This window comes from Anastrepha ludens, chromosome 2, assembly GCF_028408465.1.
Source record: "Anastrepha ludens isolate Willacy chromosome 2, idAnaLude1.1, whole genome shotgun sequence".
Taxonomy (NCBI): domain Eukaryota; kingdom Metazoa; phylum Arthropoda; class Insecta; order Diptera; family Tephritidae; genus Anastrepha; species Anastrepha ludens.
This window is the reverse complement of record NC_071498.1, coordinates 22,006,192-22,020,153: the sequence shown is the minus strand read 5'-3', so window position 1 is coordinate 22,020,153 and position 13,962 is coordinate 22,006,192. Positions and strand designations below refer to the sequence as shown.

General features: G+C 37.6%; 1 protein-coding gene across 2 annotated transcripts; it reads left to right on the top strand.

Moving 5' to 3' along the window:
* Nucleotides 1–7,313: 7,313 nt before the first annotated feature.
* On the top strand, nucleotides 7,314–11,688 carry LOC128864872 (A-kinase anchor protein 17A). 2 transcript variants are annotated; one of them, XM_054104641.1, is made up of 7 exons: nucleotides 7,314–7,515; nucleotides 7,796–7,981; nucleotides 8,050–8,510; nucleotides 8,564–8,821; nucleotides 9,098–9,305; nucleotides 10,052–10,701; nucleotides 10,762–11,688. In XM_054104641.1, exons 2-7 carry the CDS (start codon nucleotides 7,868–7,870, stop codon nucleotides 11,576–11,578), a joined length of 2,508 nt encoding a protein of 835 aa, XP_053960616.1. In that variant the 5' UTR covers nucleotides 7,314–7,515; nucleotides 7,796–7,867; the 3' UTR covers nucleotides 11,579–11,688. The 2 variants fall into 2 exon arrangements, with proteins under 2 accessions (XP_053960616.1, XP_053960607.1); XM_054104632.1 differs by having other exon boundaries at nucleotides 7,314–7,981.
* The last annotated feature ends 2,274 nt before the right edge of the window (nucleotides 11,689–13,962 follow it).

Genomic DNA, 13,962 nt, shown 5'->3' with positions numbered 1-13,962 from the left:
ATTTACAGGTTACTGTTGATGGTTCAGTAAAAATGTGTTTGTATTTCTTTTTGCTCAATATACATATGTATATGCGAGACTGCAAATAATTTGAATTTAAATTTTTGTGAGCTTGCGCAAATTGGGGAGTTTTGTGCAAACAGTTTGCCCAAATAGGCTTTCAATCATTAAAAAATTAACTTAGTTGTGGCTCCCTGTAGTACTGTTTCACTATTCAACTAATTTTTTGTACAGGGTACCTTTAATATGACAGTTCGATGGTTTTAAAAAAACTAGGGTCTGTCAGACTCACGCACGGTAGAAGTGAAACTTCTAAGTTGGTTGTTCCATGCATGGGAGCCCCGGTTTAGATCTCTCCCCCCTCTCTCGTGTTAAATTCAGGTTTTCATATTTTTTTTCTATATCACTCCACATAAATTTGTACTAATATATTTACTTTTGTCCTTATTAGCTTCAAATTTGACACTTGGGTGCAGTGTTGCACTTGACGCTGACATTTCTTTGCACTTCCAATGGTATTTTTTGCCTACTTTTGGCGCGTTAATCAATTTGCTTTGATCACCGAAACGGTTGAAATGTCATTTTACAACCTTCTACTTCAACTATCGTCACTCGTTTGGCAAACGCACTCATTGTATCGCTTCGTCTCCTCCATACCTACCATCTATTTACTTCACAGCAGTTTCTTATTGCTTTCCCGCTTACACACATTCAATCGGCGCTTTATCTGATACTCACACACAGCACTCATTTGCAATAGGCGAGAGTGGGAAGGAGCAGCTGCTCCTTGGCCCCGCCCATTTGACGGATTTCGGTAACGCTCCGAACTTACCGTTTCACTCGCCTATTTTCAATCTGCCTTGGGGCCCCCGACGCGCCTAAAGAAGTTTCACTTCAAAAAAACTTTAAGTTTAAATAAAAAATTTTAATTTATCTTTTATCGATTGACTAACTGATCACAGCGAACACGGTTCCTCATGGAACCAAATGGTCCAAAATGGTTTTAATTTTATTTTGATGCCAGAAGCAAAGCAAATCCGCTTAAGGAGATTTCACTATAGCAGCTGATTTGTTTTTTTTTTCTTGTGATTTGTTGGTGTGAATATCGTTATTTTTGTTGTAACAGGGAATGCTGCTGTATGCGAGTACTTAGCATGAGGAAAAAAAATTGTACCGTTAACCGGCTCTCAACGAATTTAAAAGAACCAATTGATTGACTAACGTGGCTGGGGTCATGCAAGGTGGATTTATTAAGGTGACAGCATTCACCCAGCTGAATTTTTCACCGTAGGTGTGGCTTACGTCAAAATGATATGCTTTGTTTGTATGTATTGGTATGCTTACATTCGTATGTTTACATTTGCTTGCTGATTTTGACGTGATGGTTGGACCAAACGCAACAACAAATACATGTAGGGTTTTACTTATATGTGTTTGCTGTCACCTGTAATAAATTCGCCTTGGGGTCATGGCAGCTGTTTTTCACAAGGATGATAGATACCAGGTTTGCTCGTTAGGTATGTTTTTTGAGGGGAACTTTGGATTTACGTCATTCGTTTTGTGTTTCACAAAATTAAGCTTTAGCTTAGTGAAACACAAAACGAATGACGTCGGCATATCTGTCAAATTCGCTCAGAGCCGAATAACGGCCTGCTAGGTAGAAAAGCTATAAAAATCTTTTCGCCATGGGTTTTTACCAAAAAACTGAGATTGTAGTGGTGATATATAAAAAAAAAATAAACACAGTCTTCACGCATTTTGCTTCGTTGTCAACTGAACAACGGACTGATTGGACGAGTGTATGAATACGTGTGAAATGAAGGCCAAGCGTCGGTACTGTTCTTTCCTATAGAAATATAGCCAGAGATTTTTGATTCATTAAGATTCTAAATAACTAACTCATCCTATAAAAATGGCTGAAGTAAGTTAGGTTAGCGTAAAGTGGCCCACTTAGGGGCCCACTGTGATACCATTTGTTTATGCTCAAGTCTCACCCTCTAATTTCCAATGTTGTGAAACCACATCGCCTCTATAATAAACGATGAAATATTGGGGACGACTGCGAATTTTAAGCCTACCAGGCATCCAAAGAAGTAACAGTTTAGACAGCGAGGTTGTGTTCTGGCAAAAGCGAGACAGTGGTTGAGAAAATGTCCAACACCCTCCACTTGCTGCTCGTTCCTGCCGCTGCGACAGAGATCATAAGAGGGAGCCCCAAGCGCAGTACCCACCAGGCAGTACCCGTTGATTATGCTAATAGTAGTCGCTCTAACTTCTTAACACCTTAACCGACTTCATAATTTAACTATAAAGCTACGATTAAGAATAAATAATAAATGCAAATCACACTTCATACTTGAGGCCCTATGCCCCAGCAGGGATGGCAAGAACTGAGAAGAATGCTTCATACTTCTCACTAGCCATGTGAATTAGGGTATGATGTCGCCCGCCATATACCCCACAATTATGACGACTACTGTATTTTAAAGACTGCTGATTGCATATCTCCCAGATATGAATGTCGTTTGAAAATTGTTTGGGATACAACTTTTTTCTTTCGACATAATCTCTTTTTAAGCTTATACACTTCGTCCAACGCTCTTCTAATTTATTGGTCCCTTCAAAATATTAGAATTTGTTCAAGTCAGAAAAATAGTCATTCGTCTTTGCAGTCAACTCACCGTTTGAATGAAATCTTTTTCCCATCAGCCATTTCTTCAAATTGGGGATCAAATAGTAGTCCAAGGGAGCCACATCTGGAGAATAGGGGGGATGTGAAACGAGTTGGCATCCTATCTCCATTAATTTTGCGACTACAACTGATGAGGCGTAAGCATTTGCGTTGCCGTGATGGAAAAGGAAAATCACTAGACATCTTCGATTCAAACGAATGTCAAACACAAAAAAATAGATCGATCTGGCTGAAAGTTGGTGTGTATTCTTTGAAGAGATGTTACTAATCAAACATAACCTCGTAGTGCCATTTCTCTGGATTTGCATGTACTTTTCAAACGGCCCACGTAGTTAAAGCAAAGCAGGTTTTTCCGCAGCTTCCTTCCATGCAATGACATTCATCATGAAGAATTTTGATATTCTCTTACCTCGATGTATAATATATAAGAATATAAACGTGACACCATCCGCAAACCGCTAGTTTGCTCTTGGCGAATTTGACATTGGGGTGACGTCAACACAGGAATCACTTAGTGAATTGTTTGTGAATCAATTAATGAATATTTTGATTTCAAATTAAACTAAATAATAAAAAATAAGTTCCGCGTACTAAATTGTGACAGCAGGAATGATAATGAAGGATTCAAATGCAGTTTTTTTCATTCGTGGATTTGACTCGATAACGTCTTATAATTCGATTTAGCCGGCTGCACGCACGAAAAAATGTGTCGTTACCTTGCTTGAACTGCAAGCGATAGCGCGGAGCGAACGACAAAGAGCACAATCGGCCCCCGCATTCGGCAACGTTCGACATCTGGCTCTCTCCTACTTGAGTGAGCATATATATGTATGTATATGCGCATATGTAGGTATATAAATTCACATACTTGTATTTGCATATGCCTTCTTCCTGTGTGCATGGTAATGAACCATTTCTCTGTTGAGAATAGGACGATGAGAGGAAAAGTAGGAAATATGAAAGGGAGTGTTTCGAGTGTAATGTTTCTCGAAAAAGTCAAATCGATGACGGTGCCTCTTCGTGTTGTTGACTTATTAACGTCTGATGCACAATCGAAATTAAACATATCTTTCATAAATTTGATAAATGTGTCGTCATTTTTCACGTTTGTGTAAATGTGTTGACCTAATCCATTGCGATTCCATTTACCTCCTTCTCTATATCCATACAAAATATCTGTCAAACATATAAAATTAAAATTTTGTTTTGAAAATTGCAACCATTACATCAGTATTTTCTTATGACGTTGTCACGTTAAACTATCGTCAGTAAACCGACTTTACAGACAACCTCTTTTTTTAACTTACTTTTGCTTATTATTCCTCTTCTTTTCGTTTATTTCTCCCTTCTGTTCTGACGTCACGGCCTTTGGCAAGCCCTAATCTTGTATTATATCATTCTTGGAGTTTAGTTATGTTCCTATAATAACAATAACAACAATCAAGAGAAAAAGTTGTATAACTCCTACACCAAAAGACACTTGCACTCATTGTACAACACCACACTCTTCCATTCTTATCTTCAAATTAATGGCCGCCCATTGAAAAGAACCTTACGTACGAAGGATTACTCGTTGTAAATTTTTTTAAACTTTACTTGCTCTTTGTGTATCGTAAATAAGTAAGCTTTTTCGAGCTCATGTAACCGAGCTGACTACTTTGCATTCCAATGCAAATGTTATAAAGTTTTCCCGCTGTCACTCAGCGCATAGCATCATTCTTTTATTTGCCTTGTTTGTATGTCCAGCTGCAGCGGGCCTGTAAGTGCGTACAGCGGCTTTGAATTTATGTAATGTCTGCTTTTATTTCAGGCAAACAATAAACGCTGAATGGAATTTTAATGAACTCAAGAGGTTTTTTGGACATTTTTAAAAAGACGTTGACTTCAAAAGGGGAAAAATAAAATTGAAAAATTTTATTTGCCAGTTGTGGCCTTATTTGCTGAACTTTTCAGCAACAAATTTATTTTTGTTAACGGTTATCTTTATTATCAAGGACGCATTAAATTTTTTTTTTTTTTTTTTTGAAAAAGCTTAAAAAATATTTATCCACATTTCGATTTCCTACCAGGTCACCACCCTATAACCGTTAAACAGTGCTTCTTTCAGAGTATCAAAAACCAGGAAGTAGTGTAAAATTTCTTGATTTCATATTTAAAATGTACTAAGATATATTTCTATAACAGCCGAATGGGTTTGGAACTACCATTCGAAACTCACTATGGGCATGAGAAATAATGGATTGAAACGGTTTTTTCTAAACCGTGTGCCCGCAAACATCCGAGTGCATTTCTGCCATGAAAAAACTCTTAATAAAAAAAATTTACCCGGCTAAACAAATAACAAAGGATGTACGCGCCGATTATAAAGGGGTTTCCAATAAGAGGTGTTATTCCCGTAAAAGATCAATGGTTTTGTTGCTTGTGTGGCACGTAGCGCCGTCTTGTTGAAAATAAACGTTGTCCAGATCAATACCATCCAATTCCGGCCATAAAAAATTGTTAATCCTCTCTCGATAGCGCAATCTATTCACCGTAACTGTTGCTCCAGCTTCATTTTCGAAAAAGTAAGGTCCAATAACTCCGCCGGACTATAAACAGCACCAAACAGTTACACGTTGAGGATAGAGAGACTCTTCAACAATAACTCTTGGATTTTCTGAGCCCCAGATCCGACAATTTTGCTTGTTGACGAAGCCATCGAAGTGGAAATGGGCCTCATCACTCAAGATGATTTTTGGATGGAATTTCGGATCATTTTCATGCATTTCAACGACCCAATCAGCAAAGACACGACGTTGTTGATGATCGCCCGGCTTGAGTTCTAGTGTTAACTGGACTTTATAAGCCTTAAGACCCCAATCTTTACCCAAAATACGGATTTGTGGAATGTCTAATTCTAAAGAACGACGAGGAGTGGAAAAACCTGGGTTTTCTTCAACACTTTTGTCTACAACAGCAATTTTTTCGGCTGTTCTTGAGCGACGTGCACGGGTATTATTCTTCACATCGCTAACTTGTCCCAACAGCTCGAATTTTTTCACCAATTTCTGTATTGCAGTCCGACAATATGCTTCACGATGACCCAAAAATCTTCGAGTTTTACGCACCGTCTCTGCCAAATTTTCACCATTTTTATAGTGAATTTTATTCATTTCAATGCTGCACTTGCTCGTTGTCCCGACAAAAAAAAAAAAAAAAAAAAAAAAAAAAAAAAAAAAAAAACTTGAACACAGATCAATCGAATGTTACGAAAGTTTCATTCTTACAATATAATAACTGTTCGCAACTAAACTTCTCACTGTCGGCATCACAAACTTCTCAGCACCAATAATCAAACTTCCCATTTTTGTTATCAAAAAGTAATCAGCACTGATGGCAAAACTCTCCTCATTTTCGTTATCATAAAATGTTTTATTTAGAAATATACAAAATTAATATTTTTTTGTATTCATTAGAAAACTCTTACATATACATTCGGTGTTTCATACACGGAGATTCGAACTTACGCATTTTCAAATGTTAGCCAAGCACCTACTCATTTGGTTAGGGGGACCACACAACGAACATAACAAAATTTCACACTAGTACGTTTTTCAGAGCAGCCAAATTATAAGCATACAAATGAATTGCCTTGTCATTTTAGATATATTTTTCACTTATATGAAATTGCTATTGGTAAAAGAGAGATAGAATTCACGCCGACAAGGGGAAAGGAATATCAAATGAAATATTTGATTTCCCCAATAAAAAAAGTTGTGTATGCCGTTCTGCTAATTGGCATGTATTATATATATATAAAGGGTTTTTCAATAAGAGCGGGTAGATGTTGAAATGGAATGAAATGGCGTTTGCTGTGTGGCACGTAGCGCCGTCCTGCTGGAACTAGATGTCGTCTAGGTCCATATGGTTCAATATGGGCCATAAGAAATGGGAAGGGCCACCACGTCTACCGAAAAATGGGCGCAATGCGCGCAACGTTTGCGTTAATGAACACTCATTTTGATCATAAAGATTTATCATTTGAACGTGCTGTTCAATCGTGTAACTTGCCATGATGATTTGGCATAAACAACTAAATAATAAACAAAAGATTTGACAGATGTCACCAAAACAAAATGGCTGCCACAGGGCGCCAAAATCAACCCGCGCGAATTGAAAACCCCTTTATAATTGGCGCGTACACCCTTTTTGGGTGTTTGACCGAGCTCCTCCTCCCATTTGTGGTGTGCGTCTTGATGTTGTTCCACAAATGGAGTGACCAGATATTTTTATGTCTTCATTTTGGTGTTTTCACCGAGATTCGAACCGACGTTCTCTCTGTGAATTCCGAATGGTAGTCACGCACCAACGCATTCGGCTACGGCGACCGGCTGGCATGTATTATACACTTATAAAATGCTTGTAAATGTGTTGAAATTTTTGACGAAAGTGCTCAGCATTCTCTTGCAGGGTAAGTTTTTATGTTTTACCCACACCTTTACTATTTGATGGAACGTTATTCTCACGGTTTTTTTAGTTTTCAAAGCCACCTAAATATAAATTTCTCAATCACCCTATTGTTGGAAAGAAATTTTTATTTTACGTTCTCTGTGGGCCGTTCTCTTAATTTCCTTCATTTCAATGTGGAAATTTACGCAACGTTGTTATTTTCACTTCAGCATTTTCACCTTGCAATATTTTAATGCAAAAGTCGTGATTACGCGTATATTCCGCAAATAATTCAATTTAGAATCAAAGAGTCGCTAAGGAGATCAGAAGTCGTTGTGTTTTGTTAAATATTCATATCTAGCATTTACTTTTTTTTTCCTCTTTAGTATAATAAGGTCTAGATCATTATGGCAGCCTCCTGATTTTCATAAGAATTTCCGCGAACATTTTAACAGAATTAATAATCAAATTTTGTGTGTCGTTGCTAGGATATTTCTTTTTATCAAAGTGCATTTTCAGCAATTTTTAGATAATTTCATATACTAATATTTCTTTTTCCCACGAGCTAATGTCTCTTCATGTAATTTACACAATTAAATATCGTTTAACTTCGTTCAATTAAAAACAACTAATTGATAATTCAAAAACATTTGTTTAAAAATGACCGAAATTCAGAATATACAAAATGTATCAGACTGTGTGCCGCTTTATCTGCCACATAGTTTATATCTCAAGCCGCTGGCCAAGATGACGATATCAGTGTCACTACCCGTTAATAAAACGGGCAAATCCATTTCTCATTTGGATTTAATGGAGAAATTAAGCGCCGCGTTGAAGCCAGACAAATTCTTCGTTTTGAAAGTGCGTAAAATTATTTATATAGATTTTGCTTAACCTTTTTTTGACATTTAATACTAAAATAATTTAAGACATCAAAAAGCACATTGGAGTTTATACGTTTCGAAGCTGAATTAGAAGATCGCACACGGTTGCGCAGTGCCATTTCTCGTCTAGATGGAGTGTCACTGCGTTTATCTGGCTTTAGTGAATCGTTTCGGGTGCGCGCAACGGAACCAAAAGATGACTTTCCTACGCGACACGATTGGGACTCATTCTTTCGTGATGCCAGCAATATGGATGAGATGAAGGCGGGCGAACGCCCAGACACCATACATCTAACACATTTGCCAATACGATGGTTCTGCCCCAGACATATGGAAAACGACGATAACGTGAAGCCGAGCGAAAGCATCTTCAAACGCATTTTCGAGAAGTTCGGCAGCGTACGTTGTGTTGATATACCAATATGCGATCCTTACCGCAATAAAATGAACACCGACATCAATGGCATGAAGACATTCAGCTACGAGCATGGCGTGCTCTTCGAAGCGTAAGTAGCTCACCAGGTAAAGAAAATACCAATAATAAAATAATTATCTCAAGTTATGTACAATTTGACGAATACATGGGGTTTGTACGCGCCATGGATGAGTTTCGCGGCATGAAATTGGTGCGGAAATTTGTAGACAAAACACAAACCATCAATATTAGCGTTGTTTTTGACAAAACAAAACATCTCAGCGATGCACAGATTCAGCGTCGGGAACGGGTGCGTAAGCGTCTAATACAGAAGGCACAAAGCGAAGAAGAGGAGCTGGAAAAGAAAAAGAAGGAGGAGATTGAAAGACAAGAGCATGAAAGGTTTGCATTCGTTCAAGGTTTCGTTTTAAAATATGCATTTTTTTATTTTGGTAACATTTTGTGTAAATGAAGTGCATCAATTGAGAATTGTTTTCTCATTTGCTGTTATCTTCAAATACGCTTATATTACTATAGAAATTATTTTCCGTATACAAGTTCTATCATAAAATTAAGCTTAAGAACTTTGGGAAGCCACGTAAAATGTCAGTAGAACTGAAAACAAATTATGCTGTAAGCTCAATAGAAAGAAGAGTAGCGAATTAAAAAAAATTACAGGCAAAAAGAAGAGCAATTAAAATTAGCTGAATTAGAGAAGCAACGCGAACGAGAAGAGAAACGCAAGGAGAAACACCTGAAGAAAATACAAGAGAGGGGCCAAATTGAAATCTCACAGAAGATACGCATCGAGGAACGGAAGTTAATGATAGCGCAAAGAAAACTGGAGAGTATACGCATATTGGAGCAGCTATTCAACCGCATCAAAGTAAATAAATTTTTTTTCGTAAAATGTGTATGCTATTTGTTTTGTTTTTTAATAAGACTTTTAATATTTTTTGTTTTTTTTTTTTTTGTTTTAAAAATGCTTTTGATATGTTTTTCTTAAATAAAGCTTTTAATATTTGTTGTTTTTATTTTATGCTTTAAATATTTTTTCGTAATTAATGCTTTTAATATTTGCTTTTTTATTGGTTTTAATATTTGTGTTCTTTTATGTTTTTAGTGTTTGTTTCTTTTGTAATGAATATAATATTTTTTTTTTGATGTATTAAATTTTTTGTTTTTTAAGTATTTAATATATATTTTTAATATTTTTTTTGTTTTTAATATTTGTGTTTTTTTTTAATGTCTTTAATATTGGTTTTGTTTTTTAATGTTTTTTTTTTTTGTTTTAATGTTTTTTAATATTTTTTGGTGTATTTAATATTTGTTTTTTTTTTGTTTAATTTTTTTTTGTTTTTTTAATGTTTTTAATATTTGTTTTTTTTTTTATGTTTTTTATATTAGTTTTTTTAATGTATTTAATATTTGTTTTTTTTTTTTAATGTTTTTTGTTTTTGTTTTAATGTTTTTAATATCTTAATATATTTTGATGTATTTAATTTTTTTTTTTTTTTAATTTACTTGTTTTTTTTTTATTTTTTTTTTTTTTTAATATTTGTTTTTTATTGTTTTTTTGTTGTATTACTTTTTTGTTTTTAATAAAAACACCATTTTTCTATACTCCTCTAGCTGAAACATGAGGGCAAGTACTCTAAACATGGTAATAATCAAGCGCCCAAAACTGATATGCGTGGTCGGCTGGTCGAAAAGTATAAGTTGGCCACCGAAAAACTGCTCACCGAGCAGAAAAAGAAAGTGGAAGAAATAAAAACTAAAACTCCATTAATGGGACTTTTGAAAAGCGGTAGATCTCGCCGATCTGAAAGCTCCGATGTTGATGAGGAGAAGGCAAAACAGAAAACCACTGTAGCTCCCACCGAAGCCAGCAATGTGCCTGCAATACCTGCTGTCGGTCTGAATCCGTTAAATCCCTTCAAAGCTGTGGCAGCACTAGCCGCTGCTGGTGGCGCTACCCCAGGAACTTTGCCACCGGGCTATCCACCTGAAGCGGCCAGCGAATGGATGAAATCGTTTTCTATGTTTCCCTATGTACCACCCGTGTTTGGGGGCATGTCTGCGCTTTACCGAGCGCCCACTCCCTTTCCAGTTTCCGTGAACTATCGTGGCTATGCACCGCGTATACGAGGAAGGGGACGTGGTGGTCGGGGACGCGGCAGAGGCTCTTACGATACTTCATACTACAACAGCTACAAAAATAGTTATGAAGACGAACAGTACGACGACGGCGATTATCGTAAAGAATCATATTCACGCTCCAGGTAACTTAACTAAGCTGCATGCAAAGTTTACATAAAACCAATAAAGCTGCGTTATTTCAGAAATCGTTCACGGAGCCGCTCCTACTCTCGGTCCCACTCACGCTCACGTTCACGTAAACGGCACTACTCTAAACGCAGTCGCTCACGTTCTCGTTCGCGAAGTCGTTCTCGTAGTCGTACGCCTTCTCATTCACGTTCCAGACAGCGTCGTACGCGTAGTCGATCACGCTCGGAGCGCCGTGCACGTTCGCGTTCTTACACGCGCTCCCGATCTAATTCTAAATCGAAAACAAGACGTACTTCGCGCAGTCGTGAGGATTCCAAGTCGCGTAGGTCACGTACAAAGAGTCCGACGCAACCACGCGCCAATAAGAAACTTGTATCTACACGTCGTTCATACTCCACATCCGATTCATCTCGCTCGAGATCCAAATCGCGATCGCGCACACGCTCGAAACGCTCCTGGTCACGACGTGGAGAACGATTCCCGATGAAACGACACATTGTGCTGGAAACTGATAAACTAGTCCGTTCAGCTGAAGAAATGAAGCGCACAATCGAAAAGGTCACCCAGGATCGCATGCGGCAAGAAGAGCGCGTAATAAAGGAAAACTTCCGCCACTGCAAACACAATCCAACGAATGCTGCCAGCACAGATGTGGCGAATGCGATTGTGACTAGTTCTGAAAACGATATGAAGGATACGAATTCTATTCCAAAAAACGGCTGTACTGGAACTGCAGTCAGCTCGCCCGCAGCTAGTAAAGCAGACGAGCAGGCAGAGCGCAGTCAGAGCAGGGAACGCGTGCGCACACATTCATACCACTCGTCTCATTCAAGGCGCAATTCATACGAACGCGAAGCTGATGCGTATTAAATGCGTCGAAGTTATTTATTGAGATATAATTAGTTATAATTGTAATTGTTAAAAAAAAGTCCCACACATAATAACATTAACTAAAATTTAAAGAAAGATACAGCTATGTATATGTATGTGTCACTTAAATCTGATAACTGCAGAGTAGACTTCTTAGACCACAGTAAATTACTTCAAACCATATATTATTATATGTATTTAAAATGAGAGTTTAGTTTTACATATTAAATTTTGAAGGTTAAGTAAAAAAAAGAAAGTTGCAAAAACAACAATTACTAAAAACCTAATTTGGAAAATGCGGAAATTTCACTTACTAATCGCGGAAATGCCTTAACTTCCATCGGAAACGATTTTACTTAATTTTGTTGCTGTTATTTCACATTTGTTAGTGTTTGGTGAAGTGATAAACCACATTAGGTCAAAAATCCAAGGTTGACTGCAACGCATGGAGCTCCTAATGCGTAAGTATGTATAGTATTAAGTTAAAAATTCGTTACTTTCACTTGTATATACATATATTATAGGCGCTTATACCCTTTGTGGGATTCCAAATGGAAGAGCCAACAGTTTTATGCTGCCTCCGAATGGCAAAAGGTTTCTTATGAGGAGCTTTTTCATGGCAAAAATGCGCTCGGAGGATTGCCATTGCTTGCCGAAGGGCGATTGCTATTAGAAAACAATTTTTCTAACTTTTCAATGATGTGTGGTATTCGACTTTTTAGGTTAGGTTGACCTGGCTGGCTGAAAGTCATCACATATACCTTGTTGTTGTTGTAGCAGCATAAACATTCCCCATACATGTACAGGGAATGCTGCTGAAGTGAAAGTCCTTGGCCGGATGTATAGTAAATCCGGGTCGTTCCGGTTACGTAGAACCGACTGTCGTGGGAACGTAGACCTATTGGTTGTTGTAGCATCAAAAACATTTCCCATACATGTACGGGGAGTGCTGCTGGAGTGACAGTCCTTGGCCGGATGTATAGTAAATCCGGATCGTTCCGGTAACGTAGTCTTTTACGAATCTAAGTAAACTCTGAAACTCTAATCCCGAGATACATTTTAAAGCTCCTAAGTATCGTATTCATGCTCTATCTAATGCAGAGGAAGAACACAGAAGCTGTTCTAAAGTTTCCCTCCCTTCCAGTTCATTGCGAAATTCATAGCAAATTGTGGCCTGTCAGTATACTTGCGATAGTTCTGTTTTCTTTACTAGATAGAGCTAGTAAGGATCTGGCATATTTATCTTTTTATACCCGGATTTATGTCCGGCCAGAAGATATTAAAACTGAGACAATTTCTTTTAAAATTAAGAATGCGGACCTAGTGACTGGAATTCGGAACACGCCAAATATTGAAAAGACCCTAAAAGAGAGGCAGAAAGATCAGACCATTAACCGACTCTCAGCGAGCTTGAAATAATCGACTGACGTCACATGGGTCACAACAACAGTTTGTTTACGAAAAAACTGAGTTGTGCTGGTAATATACAAAACAAATTAACACAATCTAGACTCTTCGGCCGCAGTAGCCGAATGGGTTGGTACGTGAGTACCATTCGGAATTCAGAATGACCGTAGGTTCGAATCCCGGCGAAGCACCAAAATTAAGAAGAAGTCTTTTCTAATAGCTGTCGCCCCTTTGCAGGCAACGGCAAAACTTAAATGAGCAAGCATAATTCTGCTGCCGAGTCCTATGTGACATGGCAGCCAAAGTTACTCCCACAATTTGATTTTTCACCATCGCGGATAGCAAAATCTGGTAATTCTTGCCTGAGCTCGGGGGTTTGGGATCGCTGATTACAAATCCGAGCGCTATTTCTCTAAATTCAAAGTGACTGATCCAATATGATGGACTACAGCTCAAAAATGTTAAGTTCTGAAAATCACCGCTTGATCGGTTTTCCAGTAGCTGCCAGTCAGCTTTTATATCCGGATTTGAGAAAGGTGGCGTAAAATTCTCCTGTGTTTTGGGGATTGCTTGCCACTGATTTTCTTAAAAAGCTGACGTACCAAAGACTACATCCTAAACTTATGTCAAAGCTGTGGTTAACCATATTTGGTTTAAGTAGGCCAAGGTTCATTTTATTTATTTAATTTTCCTTATTATAAAAATTCAAGTTTTAATTTGAAGGAAAGTTTCAGTCCTCGACACATCAGTCTTTCAGGTAAGTGGAGGTTAAAACCCATAAAAGCATGTCAATGACGTGATATAGACATTTTCAGACACCAGTTACGTGTCCAGCGCAGAAAATTATGAGGGTCGTTTGAAAGATCCGTACAAAAATAAAAAACTACTTAATTGTTTGGGGTAAACCTTTTTTCCGAATAATAGGATTAGTCGAAGTCTGAAATGATTTGTTAATTTCTTCAAAATGGGGAACAAAT

Bases quoted from the DNA above. Each gene is read 5' to 3' on its own strand.
- LOC128864872 (XM_054104632.1), top strand. From the start codon at position 7,781: ATGACCGAAATTCAGAATATACAAAATGTATCAGACTGTGTGCCGCTT. The intron at 7,982-8,049 runs GTGCGTAAAATT...AAATAATTTAAG, and splicing joins ACAAATTCTTCGTTTTGAAA to ACATCAAAAAGCACATTGGA. The intron at 10,702-10,761 runs GTAACTTAACTA...GCGTTATTTCAG, and splicing joins GAATCATATTCACGCTCCAG to AAATCGTTCACGGAGCCGCT.